This window comes from Salmo salar, chromosome ssa14, assembly GCF_905237065.1.
Source record: "Salmo salar chromosome ssa14, Ssal_v3.1, whole genome shotgun sequence".
Taxonomy (NCBI): Eukaryota; Metazoa; Chordata; class Actinopteri; order Salmoniformes; family Salmonidae; genus Salmo; species Salmo salar.
This window is the reverse complement of record NC_059455.1, coordinates 852,305-869,538: the sequence shown is the minus strand read 5'-3', so window position 1 is coordinate 869,538 and position 17,234 is coordinate 852,305. Positions and strand designations below refer to the sequence as shown.

The window sequence follows — 17,234 nt, the reverse complement described above, 5'->3', positions numbered from 1 at the left end:
ACGCTGTTTTTGGATATAAATATGAACTTGATAGAACTAAAAATGCATGCATTGTCTAACATAATGTCCTAGGAGTGTCATCTGATGGAGATTGTAAAAGGTTAGTGCATCATTTTAGCTGGTTTTATGGTTTTGGTGACCCTGTCTTTGACTTGACAAAACATTACACACAACTCTTGTAAATGTACTGTCCTAACATACTCTAAATTTATGCTTTCGCGTAAAACCTTTTTGAAATCGTAAAACGTGGTTAGATTAAGGAGATGTTTATCTTTCAAATGGTGTAACATAGTTGTATTTTTGAAAAATTTGAATTTTGACATTTATTTGGATTCAAATTTGCCGCTCTTGAAATGCACCTGCTGTTGATGGAGTGCACCACGGGTGGCACGCTAGCGTCCCACCTAGCCCCAAGAGGTTAAAGGTCTTACTCACATTGACAATGGAGAGCGTGATCACACAGTGGTCCAGAACAGCTGGTGCTCTCATGCATGCTTCAGTGTCGCTTGCCTCGAAGCGAGCATAACAGGCATTTAGCTCGTCACTTTGTAGTCTGTAACAGTTTGCAAGCCCAGCCACATCCGACGAGCGTCAGAGCCGGTGTAGTAGGATTCAATCTTAGTCCTGTATTGACGTTTTGCCTGTTTGATGCTTCGTCTGAGGGCATAGCGGTATTTCTTATAAGCATCCGGATTAGTGTCCCGCTCCTTGAAAGCAGCAACTCTAGCCTTTAGCTCGGTACGAATATTGCCGAAAACCCGTGGCTTCTTGTTTGGATATGTACGTACGGTCACTGTGGGGACGACGTTGTCGATGCACTTATTGATGAAGCCGGTGACTGAGGTGGTATACTCCTCAATGCTATCAGATGAATCCCGGAACATATTCCAGTCTGTGCTAGCACAACAGTGTCATCGAACCACTTCCGTATTGAACAAATCACTGGTTCTTCCCGCTTAAATTTTTGCTTGTAAGCAGGAATCAGGAGGATATAATTATGGTCAGATTTGCCAAATGGAGGGTGAGGGAGAGCTTTATACACGTCTCTGTGTGTGGAGTAAAGGTCTAGAGTTTTTTTTCTCTCTCTGGTTACACGTGACATGCTGGTAGAAATTAGCTAAAATGGATTTAAGTTTTCCTACATTAAAGTCCCCGGCCACAAGGAGTGTCGCTTCTGGATGAGGATTTTCTTGTTTGCTTATGGCCTTATACAGCTCGTTGAGTGCGGTCTGTTTGTTATACACTGCTCAAAAAAATAAAGGGAACACTTAAACAACACAATGTAACTCCAAGTCAATCACACTTCTGTGAAATCAAACTGTCCACTTAGGAAGCAACACTTGAGCACATCTGGGACATCATGTCTCGCTCCATCCACCAACGCCACGTTGCACCACAGACTGTCCAGGAGTTGGCGGATGCTTTAGTCCAGGTCTGGGAGGAGATCCCTCAGGAGACCATCCGCCACCTCATCAGGAGCATGCCCAGGCATTGTAGGGAGGTCATACAGGCACGCGGAGGCCACACACACTACTGAGCCTCATTTTGACTTGTTTTAAGGACATTACATCAAAGTTGGATCAGCCTGTAGTGTGGTTTTCCACTTTAATTTTGAGTGTGACTCCAAATCCAGACCTCCATAGGTTGATAAATTGGATTTCCATTGATTATTTTTGTGTGATTTTGTTGTCAGCACATTCAACTATGTAAAGAAAAAAGTATTTAATAAGATTATTTCTTTCATTCAGATCTAGGATGTGTTGTTTAAGTGTTCCCTTTATTTTTTTGAGCAGTATATTAAGAGTCTAACAACGACAGTGTGTTATATAGACTCATTTTGAAAAGCCAAGGATAGAGTTCATGAGCAGCCCAAATGACTGCTTTAGTGGTTCAAGTGTAAATGCTAAGCAGTAAAGAGGAATCGGATCCCATTTTTAGATCAAACCCCCAACATTCCAATCTCAGGGCAGACACACTAACCACAAGGCCACTGAGTTGGTACCCGATGTGGGGTGAATAAATGTGGCGTACCTGAGGTCTATTATCAGGTACACTTTGGTGGAACTGCAGTGTGCCCCAAGTGGGAGATACATTAGGGGAGAGACTTAATCTCATACATGTTTTATGTAACTGCTGGATACAGCATGTACAATACCTCCTGGTGGACATGACAGTGTTTCCCTGGCCGCTTTGCAAAACATAGCTCAGTGGGTATGAGACATGAGACTTTCTCCGTTACTGTTATTGCACTTCTTTATGCAGAAAAGTATAGAACAATGGACTGTTGAAATGGGTTTGGGTTATGATTCTTGTCAGATGAGGAAGGGAAGTATGGAGGTAGGAATGGATGGTCTTAGGTAATATGAGAAATAATGAAAGGATTGACTGATATATTTCCATTTCATTGAGAACTTGAGAACTCAATGTTAGCAGGTAGATATGGTCATAGAAGATGATTTATGTTTAAGACAACAGCTGTATTTTAGAGAAATGTTTACACAAAGATACAAAAATCACACTATAAAAGTCAACAATATAGCATAGGCAGGGCCAATACCAAAATCCAAATAAACATTGGTCTAAGTATGGTTCCCTGCTGCACTCCCATGGTTTGTTAGACAAAAAGAGCTACCTCCTTTTGGTCCAGCTGCAGAGATGATTTAATGAGGTCTCTTAGGGCCGTCAACTGCTTCTTCTCCTCATCCTGGGTCTGCTTTATCTGTGGAGTGAGAACCATTCACATCACTACAAATCCCCATCAGTGACAATCAAATCACCACACACAATGATTGGATAGATATACAGTACCAGTCAAAAGATTGGACATACCTACTCATTTCAAGGGTTTTTCTTTATTTTTACATTGTAGAATAATATTGAAGACATCAAACTATGAAATAAGACATATGGAATCATGTAGTAACCAAAAAAGTGTTAAACAAATTGAAACATATTTTAGATACTTCAAATTAGCCACCCTTTGCCTTGATAACAGTTCTGCACACTCTTGGCATTCTCTCAACCAGCTTCATGAGGTAGTCACCTGGAATGCATTTCAATTAACTAGTGGACCTTGTTAAAAGTTAATTTGTTAATGTGTTTGAGCCAATCAGTTGTGTTGTGACAAGGTAGGGGTGGTATACAGAAGATAGCCCTACTTGGTAAAAGACCATGTCCATATTATGACAAGAACAGCTCAAATAAGCAAAGAGAAATGACAGTCCATCATTACTTTAAGACATGCAGCAATTGAAGGTCAGTAGATCTGGAAAATGTCAGGAACTGTGTGTAGTCGCAAAAATCATCAAGCGCTATGATGAAACTGGCTCTCATGAGGACCGCCACAGGAAATGAAGACCCAGTGTTACTTCTGCAGCAGAGGATAAATTCATTACAGTTAACTGCACCTCAGATTGCAGCCCAAATAAATGCTACAGAGGTCAAGTAACAGACACATCTCAAAATCAACTGTTCAAAGGAGACTGCGTGAATCAGGCCTTCATGGTTGAATTGCTGCAAAGAAACCACAACTAAATGACACAAATAAGAAGAAGAGACATGCTTGGGCCAAGGAACACAAGTAATGTACATTATACTGGTGGAAATCTGTCCTTTGGTCTGGTGAGTCCAAATGTGAGATTTTTGGTTCCAACCTCCTTGTCTTTTTGAGACACAGAGTAGGTGAACGGATGATCTCCGCATGTGTGGTTCCCATCGTGAAGCATGGAGGTGGTGGTGTGATGGTGCTTTGCTGGTGACACTGTCTGTGATTTATTTAGAATTCAAGGCACACTTAACCAACATGGCTACCACAGCATTCTGCAACGATACGCCATCCCATCTAGTTTGCGCTTAGTGGGACTATCATTTGTTTTTCAACAGGACAATGACCCAAAACACACATCCAGGCTGTGTAAGGGATATTTGACCAATAAGGAGAGTCATGGAGTGCTGCATCAGATGACCTGGCCTCCATAAATCACCTGACGTCAGCCCAATCAGCCCAATGGTTTGGGATGAGTTGGACCGCAGAGTGAAAGACAAGCAGCCAGCAAGTGCTCAGCATATGTGGAAACTCCTTCGAGACTGTTGGAAAAGCATTCATCATGAAGCTGGTTGAGAGAATGCCAAGAATGTGCAAAGCTGTCATCAAGGCAAAGGGTGGCTACTTTGAAGAATATAAAATATATTTTGATTTGTTTAACACTTTTTGGGTTGCTACATGATTCCACGTGTTATTTCATAGTTTTGATGTCTTCTACAATGTAGAAAATTGTCAAAATAAAGAAAAGCCCTTGAATGAGTAGGTGTCCAAACTTTTGACTGGTACAGTAGATGAAAACATAAAGCCATACAGCAGAGAGACCAACGTAGCCTTTTGTCTAATAATTTTTAAATGTAAATGTCACCTACGTTATACAGGTCAGCTGCAAGCTTCTCAATATACTGCTTCAACTTGTCTGCGGTTTTCAATCCATCCTGAAAAAAGCTGAAGAAGAAAGAGTAGTCTGGTTTTCTAGCATAAGCATATACACATAAACATACTTTTTAAATACGTTTTGCTTTCACAATACAATGGTTTGCATTCTGAAGTCCAGTTATCTAACATGGAGGAGTCTGAAAAGTTGTTTGTCATTCACATACATTTGATTATTGCCTTTGCCATGTAGAAATCTTGCGGAAGTTGATATTTTAACTGCAACTGCTAAACCGACAACAATATGTGTATCAGTGTTGTTGTCGGGTTAGCAGTTGCGGTTAAAATAGGGAGTACTAAGTAACCCAAAAACCACTAATCTCTTCCACTCACAGTACATCCCATAATCAGCATGGGGCACAAATAAACTGCTCCTATTTGATGATTTTAAGAGTGTAACTGATCTCACACTATTTATCTTATGTGTACATCTGTTGTATGTTATTTTTTTTATGTTGCATCCCTGACCGCGCTTCAAATGTCCCAATTGGGACAATAATGATATCGATTGATTAATAGATTAACACAGCCTTTTCTGGTGTGAACAAGGCATTTAAGTATGAGCTGGAAGTTGTGTCAGAATACTTACTTGCACTGTGCATGGTAGTACTTTATGAGGTTCTGGAGAAGGTCAACTCCCTTCTTAGTTTTGATCTCATTCACTTTGATCAGGTACTGTTGGGACATGAAGAAAAATTTAAGATATTTGGAATGAAAGACTCTTACGCAAAACAAAACAATTGTAAAAAAATGTACAATCAGAAACCAGTCATCTAAACTTTTCAATTGTATGGCACACAAATCCCAAAGTTTTTTTTCCAATGTTTGACCCCAGTCTAAGATATAGAACCCCATAGGGATGAAGCGCTGACCCCAGTCTAAGATATAGAACCCCATAGGGACGAAGCGCTGACCCCAGTCTAAGATATAGAACCCTATAGGGATGAAGCGCTGACCCCAGTCTAAGATATAGAACCCCATAGGGATGAAGCGCTGACCCCAGTCTAAGATATAGAACCCCATAGGGACAAAGCGCTGACCCCAGTCTAAGATATAGAACCCCATAGGGATGAAGCGCTGACCCCAGAATAAGATATAGAACCCCATAGGGATGAAGCGCTGACCCCAGTCTAAGATATAGAACCCCATAGGGACGAAGCGCTGACCCCAGTCTAAGATATAAAACCCTATAGGGATGAAGCGCTGACCCCAGTCTAAGATATAGAACCCCATAGGGATGAAGCGCTGACCCCAGTCTAAGATATAGAACCCCATAGGGACAAAGCGCTGACCCCAGTCTAAGATATAGAACCCCATAGGGATGAAGCGCTGACCCCAGAATAAGATATAGAACCCCATAGGGATGAAGTGCTGACCCCAGTCTAAGATATAGAACCCCATAGGGACGAAGCGCTGACCCCAGTCTAAGATATAGAACCCCATAGGGACGAAGCGCTGACCCCAGTCTAAGATATAGAACCCCATAGGCACGAAGCGCTGACCCCAGTCTAAGATATAGAACCCCATAGGCACGAAGCGCTGACCCCAGTCTAAGATATAGAACCCCATAGGCACGAAGCGCTGACCCCAGTCTAAGATATAGAACCCCATAAGGACGAAGCGCTGACCCCAGTCTAAGATATAGAACCCCATAGGGACGAAGCGCTGACCCCAGTCTAAGATATAGAACCCCATAGACTGGGGTCAGCGCTTCATCCCTATGGGGTTCTATATCTTATTCTGGGGTCAGCGCTTCATCCCTGTTTGAAACAGATCAAACCATTATCAATTTCTGTTTGTCCAATGAAGATTGATGCAGGAATCTATAGTTCAGAACCAAATCTATAGTTCAGAGCCATGCTATTTGGACTACGAAGAAAAATGTCCATGTTGATGACAAAGCGGAGCCTGGAGAAAAAAGAACTGATTGATTAGCAAATCGGGGGCCAATCTCAGGCGAAGAAGCACAGTAAGATGATCAGAACCTGATAAGCTTCTATGTTGTACACCGCAGTCATTATATTAGGGATATCTAGGTGAAATGTCCAACTTTTCCCTGAAAATTGGGACATGCTTATATAGGGAAATCTATGTGAAATATCAATCTCTCTTGAAACCAGGACATGTTACTTTTACTTTTTTGTTTCCTTCGTTGCAGGTTATGAGAATCTATCGTCTGAGGCTGCAGCAATATCCCTTGACTTTACCTGAAGTGATACAAGATCACCGGTGAAGTGCAGCCAGTGGAACGGAAGAGGAATCACTCATTACCGGCAGACTGTCAGAACATAATGTCTAATAGTTATCTACGGGACTGATACCAGTGTGGAAGAGCTGGTCATGTCTAATAGTTATCTATGGGACTGATACCAGTGTGGAAGAGCTGGTCATGTCTAATAGTTATCTATGGGACTGATACCAGTGTGGAAGAGCTGGTCATGTCTAATAGTTATCTATGGGACTGATACCAGTGGAAGAGCTGGTCATGTCTAATAGTTATCTATGGGACTGATACCAGAGCTGGTCATGTCTAATAGTTATCTATGGGACTGATACCAGAGCTGGTCATGTCTAATAGTTATCTATGGGACTGATACCAGAGCTGGTCATGTCTAATAGTTATCTATGGGACTGATACCAGAGCTGGTCATGTCTAATAGTTATCTATGGGACTGATACCAGAGCTGGTCATGTCTAATAGTTATCTATGGGACTGATACCAGAGCTGGTCATGTCTAATAGTTATCTATGTGGGACTGATACCAGTGGAAGAGCTGGTCATGTCTAATAGTTATCTATGGGACTGATACCAGAGCTGGTCATGTCTAATAGTTATCTATGGGACTGATACCAGAGCTGGTCATGTCTAATAGTTATCTATGTGGGACTGATACCAGTGGAAGAGCTGGTCATGTCTAATAGTTATCTATGGGACTGATACCAGAGCTGGTCATGTCTAATAGTTATCTATGGGACTGATACCAGAGCTGGTCATGTCTAATAGTTATCTATGTGGGACTGATACCAGTGGAAGAGCTGGTCATGTCTAATAGTTATCTATGGGAAGCGCTGGTCATGTCTAATAGTTATCTAGGGGACTGATAACAGTGTGGAAGAGCTGGTCATGTCTAATAGTTAACTATTTGGGACTGATACCAGTGGAAGAGCTGGTCATGTCTAATAGTTATCTATGGGACTGATACCAGTGTGGAAGAGCTGGTCATGTCTAATAGTTATCTATGGGACTGATACCAGTGGAAGAGCTGGTCATGTCTAATAGTTATCTATGGGACTGATACCAGAGCTGGTTATGTCTAATAGTTATCTATGGGACTGATACCAAAGCTGGTCATGTCTAATAGTTATCTATGGGACTGATACCAGAGCTGGTCATGTCTAATAGTTATCTATGTGGGACTGATACCAGTGGAAGAGCTGGTCATGTCTAATAGTTATCTATGGGACTGATACCAGTGTGGAAGAGCTGGTCATGTCTAATAGTTATCTATGGGAAGCGCTGGTCATGTCTAATAGTTATCTATGGGACTGATACCAGTGGAAGAGCTGGTCATGTCTAATAGTTAACTATTTGGGACTGATACCAGTGGAAGAGCTGGTCATGTCTAATAGTTATCTATGGGACTGATACCAGTGTGGAAGAGCTGGTCATGTCTAATAGTTATCTATGGGACTGATACCAGTGGAAGAGCTGGTCATGTCTAATAGTTATCTATGGGACTGATACCAGTGTAGAAGAGCTGGTCATGTCTAATAGTTATCTATGGGACTGATACCAGAGCTGGTTATGTCTAATAGTTATCTATGGGACTGATACCAGTGGAAGAGCTGGTCATGTCTAATAGTTATCTATGGGACTGATACCAGTGTGGAAGAGCTGGTCATGTCTAATAGTTATCTATGGGACTGATACCAGTGTGGAAGAGCTGGTCATGTCTAATAGTTATCTATGGGTCTCAAGAGCTGGTCATGTCTAATATTTATCTATGGGACTGATACCAGTGTGGAAGAGCTGGTCATGTCTAATAGTTATCTATGGGACTGATACCAGTGGAAGAGCTGGTCATGTCTAATAGTTATCTATGGGACTGATACCAGTGGAAGAGCTGGTCATGTCTAATGGTAATCTATGTGGGACTGATACCAGTGGAAGAGCTGGTCATGTCTAATAGTTATCTATGGGACTGATACCAGTGTGGAAGAGCTGGTCATGTCTAATAGTTATCTATGGGACTGATAACAGTGTAGTAGAGCTGGTCATGTCGAATAGTTATCTATGGGACTGATACCAGAGCTGTTCATTTCTAATAGTTATCTATGTGGGACTGATACCAGTGTGGAACAGCTGGTCACTTTTAAAGGACTTGGTGAATGATTACCTTGACAATAGGATGATTGAATATTATTGTCTTGCAGACAAGTGGAAGATGGTTGAAATGATTTTCTTTGAGTTTTCTCCTAATACAGGATGTGGGTGGTGGTTCCATTTCCAGCACAGAGATGCATCAGCAGGATGAGGGACACTGAGGCGTAAATACGTTTTTACCTCTCTCTCTACACTATGCCACAGTAGTCAATCAAAGTAGATGTTGGGTTTGTACGTCTGCTCCATTCACATCAAGGGCAGGTATTCCATTAAGGGCTATTCCCTTTAACCATTGTGAAATGTGGGGTATATGGAGAGATGTTTATTGGTATAAGGCGATTATTGGTACTAATTTGAGTAAGAAAGTTGAGTATCAACATGCGAGAGTACCTAGTTCTGCAGATAGGTGCTGGAGGAGTTGTGGCAAGGGTCTTGTTATTTGGGATATGTTGTACCTCATGTAAGACAATCTGTGAATTCTACTTTTTTAAAGCCTCATAAATGTGTGATTAAAGAAACCGAGAGATTGCAATTGTGATCATTTCAATTGTGTTCTCCTCTTATGGTATTTCTAAAATAGCACAGGAAGTTATTAATATGGCTAACCCTGGAAGTCATAGCGAATTGTACAGTTGAGAGTTAATTACAGCTGAGATGGTTGCCATTCGGACTGTGGCAATGCAAAATTGTTTGGCCCTGGATTAACTTCTGGCCGTACAAGGGTGTACATGTGCTGTTATTAGTGCTGGATGCTGTACTTACATTCCTGATCATTCTGAGGAAATAACTGACCTAATCCGAAAGATCAGGACTGAGTGAGATAAATATCATAATTACAATCCAGTTGATTTAGGTTTAGTTTTTTGGTGAGCATGATACTTCCAATAGTGGGAGTTGTGGTTATTTTTCTTATCCTCATCCAGGTTATCAAGTGTGCTATTGCCCGATGTTTGTTTGCTAAAATCCGACGGTTACGTGATAGGGGATATCATAAGATTCATCAACCGTGTCTTTTTGGAGATGGGTGTCAGTGGTGTTCACCAGAATGTGATGGGGATCATAAGGGTCTTCACCATCACACCAAACCTCATGATTGTGGTCAATGTGCCCGTGGTAACTGTTCTCGGTGCTGTAATGAACCATGCTCCCTCAGGTGTGGTATCACAACTGTTAATACTTATTTTCTATAACTTTGTGGGAAATCTATTTCTTATGGCAATGGCAAGTAGAACATGGCCTTTGTGTTTTATAGAAATGCAAGGTGTTTAATGTAAATGATTTTATGCTTACTGCTGATGTTTTTAAACTGTCTATTTTTTGGTCTAGGGGGGAGTGTAATAAAATTTGGAAGACAAACACAACGCAGAGTTTGAGAGGACTAAAAAACTAGAGTACTAATGGTCAATAGCGAATTGTAAATAGGAGTTGGGTTTCAGTTCAGCATCTGTTCAGAATCTGTGGAATGTCACTCCTGAACTCAGAGCGACGTGGGCCACGTTTTCATTGGTCTGTACATTGAGTCTGGAGTGGGATAATTTTATTTGGCCATTGGCCAAGTTGTCCTACAAGGACTTCTGATTGGTCAACCCCAGGCAAGGGTGGGGGGTTATAAGTGGCATCCTGTCCTTTGTTCTGGGGGGAAACGCTGAGGACAGGGGGAGACTGAACATCTGACTCCCAGCTTAACATCTTGATTTGTCCTCTCTGAATAAACATATTTTCCTTTGGAGTTTGTGTTATTGAAAAATAACAAATTGCTAACATATGAGATTCTTCAAAGTATCCACCCTTTGCCTTGATGACAGCTTTGCACAATCTTGGCATTCTCTCAACCAGCTTTACGAGGTAGTCACCTGGAATGCAGTTCAATTAACAGGTGAGCCTTGTTAAAAGTCACATATCGAGTGCATAGAGGAGTTCTGTATCTATAATTCTTAAAATAATTGTTATGCTTTTTGTGAACGTTTATCGTGAGTAATTTAGTAAATTGTTAGCATATTCCCCGGAAGTTTGCGGGGGGTATGCTAGTTCTGAACGTCACATGCTAATGTAAAAAGCTGTTTTTTGATATAAATATGAACTTGATTGAACAAAACATGCATGTATTGTATAACATAATGTCCTAGGTGTGTCATCTGATGAAGATCATCAAAGGTTAGTGCTGCATTTAGCTGTCTTCTGGGTTTTTGTGACATTATATGCTAGCTTGAAAAATGGGTGTCTGATTATTTCTGGCTTGGTACTCTGCTGACATAATCTAATGTTTTGCTTTCGCTGTAAAGCCTTTTTGAAATCGGACAGTGTGGTTAGATAAAGGAGAGTCTTGTCTTTAAAATGCTGTGAAATAGTCATATGTTTGAAAAATTGAAGTTTTTGTTTTTTTGAGGAATTTGTAATTCGCGCCACGCCTATCATTGGATATTGGAGCAGGTGTTCCGCTAGCGGAACGTCTAGATGTAAGAGGTTAATGCAACCGCTGTGTCAGATTTCAAAAAAGCTTTACGGCGAATGCAAACTTTGCAATAATCTGAGTACAGCGCTCAGACATCAAAACAATCCATACAGATACCCGCCATTTTGGAGTCAACAGAAGTCACAAATACCATTTTAAATATTCACTTACCTTTGATGATCTTCATCGGAATGCACTCCCAGGAATCCCAGTTCCACAATAAATGTTTGTTTTGTTCGATAAAGTCCATCCTTTATGTCCAAATACCTCCTTTTGTTTGCGCGTTCCGTCGAGTAATCCAAATGCACTGTGCTCGCGCAGTAAGTTCAGACGAAAAGTCAAAAACTTTATATTACAGTTCGTAGAAACATGTCAAACGATGTATAGAATCAATCTTTAGGATGTTTTTATCATAAATCTTCCATAATATTCCAACCGGACGATTCCTTTGTCTTCAGAAATGTAAAGGAACACACCTAACTCTCACGGGAGTGTGCGCGATTGAGCTCATGTCATTTTCTCAGTCATCTGATTCCAATGGCTCTTATTCTCTCCCCATTCACAGTAGAAGCATGAAACAACGTTCTAAAGACTGTTGACATCTATTGGAAGCCTTAGGAAGTGCAAAATGACCCCACAGACACTGTATACTGGATAGGCAATCACTTGAAAAACTACAAACCTCAGATTTCCACACTTCCTGATTGGATTTTTTTCTCAGGTTTTTGCCTGCTTTTCATCCAAAATCGAAAATACTGCCCCCTATACCCTAAAAAGTTGTGTGCTTTGAATTCTAAATAAATAACCGACAGTGTCACCAGCAAAGCACCCTCACACCAACATACCTCCTCCTCCATGCTTCACGGGGTGGGAACCACACATGCAGAGATCATCCGTTCACCTACTCTGCGTCTCACAAAGACACCTCTGAACAGTTGTTGAGATTTTTCTGTTACATTAACTCTGTGAAGCATTTATTTGGGCTGCATTTTCTGAGGCTGGTAACTCTAATGAACTTATCCTCTGCAGCAGAGGTAACTTTGGGTCTTCCATTCCTGTGGCGGTCCTCATGAGAGCCAGTTTCATCAATCATAGTGCTTGATTGATTGTGCAACTGTTCTTGAAGAAACTTTCAAAGTGACTTAAAGTAATGATGGACTGTCGTTTCTTTTTGCTTATTTGAGCTGTTCTTGCCATAATATGGACTTGGTCTTTTACCAAATAGGGTTATCTTCTGTATACCACCCCTACCTTGTCACAACACAACTGATTGGCTCAAAGGCATTAACGGGATTTCAGCCGTAAGAAGTTAAGAACAAATTCTTATTTACAAGGCCAGCCTACTCCTTCCTCCCCATCGGGGAATTGAACCCCGGTCCCCCAGGTGCCCACACGACATAGGGATTCTTTAGCTACATAACACAGTACTGTACTCCCGACCGTCACGTTGTACAGCGCCATATTTTCCGTTCCATCCTAATGGAAACCCAGAGGGTTCTTGGAATAGAAACCCCATAATATTAATTAAATAAGTACCAGTCAAAAGTTTGGACACACCTACTCATTCCAGGGTTTTTCTTAATTTTTACTATTTTCTACATTACAGAATAATAGTGAAGACATCACAACTATGAAATAACACACATGGAATCAGTTAACGACAAATTCTTATTTACAAGGACAGCCTACTCCTTCCTCCCCGTAGGGGATTTGAACACCGGGTCTCCCGTGTGCCTGCATTCTCTAGTACAGGCACTATTGAAGGCTATCACATGCTTCTCCAAGATGCCCTCTGGTGGTCAAACTAGCACTAACTAGCATTAATGGTACCAGTGGTTCACACTTCAATAACGTGCCATAGAATTCTGCGGCACCATGCATGCTGCAACTTTTAAAGGACGAACCGCTGTATACGTCGACCCAGATTATCCCAATCAGTGACATGTCTGGTGAATATGCGGGCCATGGAAGAACTGGGACATTTTCAGCTTCCAGGAACTGTGTACAGATACTAGCGAAATGGGGCCGTGCATTATCATGCTGAAACATGAGCTGATGGTGGCAGAATCAGGATCTCGTCACGGTATCTCTGTGCATTCAAATTGCCATAGATAAAGCACAAGTGTGTTTGTTGTCCGTAACTTATGCCTGCCCATACCCTAACCCCACCGCCACTATGGGGCACTCTGTTCACAACGTTGACATCAGCAAACCGCTCACCCACATGACACCATACACGCTGTCTGCCATCTGCCCGGTACAGTTGAAACCGGGATTCATCTGTGAAGAGCACACTTCTCCAGCGTGCCAGTGGGCATCAAAGGTGAGCATTTGCCAACTGAAGTAGGTTATGAACCTGGTCAAGACCCCCAGTGTCTTGCCTAATTAAATAAAGGTTAAATAAAAAACAATTAAAAATGAAAAATTCTGACAGTTTCATCAGCTGTGCGGGTGGCTGGTCTCAGATGATCTCGCAGGTGAAGAAACCGGATGTGGAGGATCTTGTCACTGTATTTTTGTGCATTGAAATTGCCATCAATAAAATGCAATTGTGCTCGTTGTCCATATCTAATGCCTGCCCATGCCATAACCATCATTCACAACTTTGACATAAGCAAACCGCTCACTCACACAATGCAATACACGTGAAATGCGGTTGTGAGGCCGGCTGAATGTACTCCCAAATTCTCTAAAACGACATTGGAGGCAGCTTATGGTAGAGAAATGAACATTTAATTCTCTGGCAACAGCTCTGGTGGACATTCCTGCAGTCAGCATGCCAATTGCACGCTCCCTCAAAACTTGGGACATCTGTGGCATTGTGTTGTGTGACAAAACTGCACATTTTAGAGTGGCCTTTTATTGTCCACAGCACAAGGTGCACCTGTGTAATAATCATGCTGTTTAATCAGCTTCTTGATATGCCACACCTCTCAGATGGATGGATTATATTGACAAAGGAGAAATGCTCACTAACAGGGATGTAAACACATTTGTGCCCAAAATTTGAGAGAAATAAGCTTTCTGTGCGTATGAAAAACACTTTACATGTAGCGTTTATATTTTTGTTCAGTCACAGAGAGTGGAGGAAGAGCGAGAAGCTAAAGCAGAGCATGAGAGAGAAATTATGTGCATATATTATCCCATCCACACGCAAGCACACAAACTCACTGACCTCGCACATCTGTAACTGGAAGAGACGTCGCTCCTTCTCCATCTCCTCTGCAATCTCAGCTCCAGTAATCTCAGTCCGGATCATCCCATGTTGTTTAGCATGCTCCCTCTTCTCCTTCTCAATCTTGGTGCTGGGGGAAACATCCAGAATTCCACTCAAGGTAAGGATCACATTCAAAATACAGTCCCTAGAATACAATTCAAATCATTTAAAAGTTGACTTACACAAGCACATACACACACACACAAATGTACAGTAAAGCAAACTTACAACTTAGCCTCATAGTCCTTCCATGCCTTGTCAAATGGCTTCTTTATGTCCTGAAGATTAACGAGGAAAGAATCCAATCCAATTATTGCAAATAAATCAATATTCCCATTTTTCTCAATCATGCACAACCACTCTTTTGGAACTGTGGTCAATTGTACCTATAGAACAAGGGTCTTCCACCTTTTCTAGCATGAGAGCTTTAAAAAAATTTAAAAAACATTTCAGATATGTACCATATTAAATTATATATATTAAATTATAGTTGTAATTGCGCACACATTGATGTCAGACATGGACCTACCCCAATGCTCTGTTTCTGATGACTGGGATGAATGTAGGAGCAGATTTCAGGAGCAGGACGAGACACCCTCTTTTTAACTGATATAAGGGAATGTACGTGATAGGCCTATCTGGCATATATTACATGATGGTCATAATGCCTTTTGACAGTGTCAAAGTGTATTTTCTTAGTCTAAGTAAAGTGACACAGGACGGTCATAATGCTTCATGACCGTGTCAAAGTCTATTTTCGAGAAGTTATTTAAAATATGATGAAAAAAAAAACATGACAAGAATTCATTACAACAACAATAAAGGAGTTAAGAAACAAACTTTCAAACGAAATGAAACTTCTTGGCAGGGAAAAAACTAATTTGAATAAATGTGGGTTTTGACATTATGTATACGTCATAACCAGCCATAAAATAATGCAATATATGTCACAAAAGATGTAAATATATGGGTCATGACAGTGCTATGACCAGTGTTATGACATATTATGACATGGTTGTGATCGTGTCATAACGTGTTATGACGCTGGGTGTCAAGTGTTACCCCTTTTTTTTTATAGCTTTGAAATCGGCACATTCTTCTCCTCTACCCTGCAACTCTTCCCTGGGTAATTGGTGTACAAGATATGTATTTTCTGTCAATATACCTGGTCAAATAACAACTGTCAATATACCTGGTCAAATAACTTTAAGAGACCACATAAAACGTTATTTTGAATTCTCTGTTTTACATTTCCTGGTTTTGCATCTTTTTCTCTTTTTTATTCTCAATATTACAATTATTCATAGAGAAACAATGTCCAGGGGGCAGGGGGAGGACATGTGTTGGTCTAGCAATGTTTCTGTTGTTAGGCCTACTGCTGCAGCACGTCATGGCACAGTTGGTAAAACAATGACCACCCAAATTGATACAGTTCTGTCAAGTAAGCCTACCAGTTAACATTTCATTTAGGTTTTTAGGGAAAGTCTGTCTACCCACAAGAAGGTTATAATTAGCATTGCTAACTGGCTACATACGGAGTGACAGACAGAGAGGGGCAATATTGCTGGAAATTAATTGGCAGATATTGTGTTACGTTGGGCTTTTTAAGCCAATAGTGGCTAAGCAGGGGTCGGATAATGTCAATGTGCCTCTAATTGGATAGTAGCCAGGAGCTTTATGTTCATGACAGTTTGTCTGGAACACCTGAAAAAAATGCATGTAGGCAAGTGGAGGCTGCTGAGGGGAGAACGGCTCATAATAATAGCTGGAACGGAGCGAATGGAATCAAACCATGTGTCTTTCCTAATTAAGGTGCCACCAACCACCAACAAATATAAGCTTGTTTTACTCCAATGTTTGTAAACATTTGAAATAGCTTTATAACATAGTTAAAACAAGCATTTTGATATGGATGGGCAGTCCTTGAATCCATAGCTCTGTCTATTAATCTGAGAGGGATACATTTCTCCAGGCACATCCCTCAGCTTCTACCAAAACAGAGGCGGGGAGGCCATTTTGTTTTTGTTTCATCTGTGGCTTTTCCCTTTAAACAGCTGCATATTATCTAGATATCAAAGTGTCAACAACAAAAAGGTAAACAATAGGCCTAAAGCTAATGCAGCATATGGCATTCATTTTTCACATGTAAATAGCAGTTTTCAGTAGTGCTCAAAGCATACCATTCCATGAGTGCACCATTTATTTTTCAACTCGAATCAATGGGCACAAACAGTCCTCAATGACAACAAAATCATAAACAACAGAGTAGGGCTGGCTAATAAGTCCTTAGTTTTGGGGTCATGTTCAGGTAAAACAATTTGGCTAATCAATACGTCCATATTTCCAAACCATATTCTTGAAGATCAGGAGGTATAACATTTATTGGACTGACTCGAATTCTGATAGACTTTGGTTTTTAATGTAAAGATTTAATTTCATCATATTATATGTAGTAGAAAGTGATGGGTTAGAAGAAGCCTACATAACCAACCAATAAAGGAACATTTTACATCCACATATGGCCAGATATGCAAACTTTAACATCGATTTATCCTGCAATAGATGACGTTCAATTGGTAAAATACATTTTTGTCTTCTTCTAATGCCTCTAAAGGGGAAAGTAATCTAAAAATAATGGAATGTAATCAGCTGACTTTACTTAGTATGGGTAATCCAAAAGTTAAGTTACTGACTACAATTTTGG

General features: G+C 40.8%; 1 protein-coding gene across 1 annotated transcript in view; it reads right to left on the bottom strand.

The window, feature by feature from the left end:
* The window catches only part of asap1a (ArfGAP with SH3 domain, ankyrin repeat and PH domain 1a), a 190,958-nt gene that overhangs the window by 77,797 nt on the left and 95,927 nt on the right, over positions 1–17,234 (bottom strand). Inside the window, 5 exon segments of the mRNA XM_045693788.1 lie at positions 2,633–2,719; positions 4,414–4,489; positions 5,067–5,152; positions 14,489–14,618; positions 14,759–14,808. Coding sequence (XP_045549744.1) covers positions 2,633–2,719; positions 4,414–4,489; positions 5,067–5,152; positions 14,489–14,618; positions 14,759–14,808 — 429 coding nt within the window.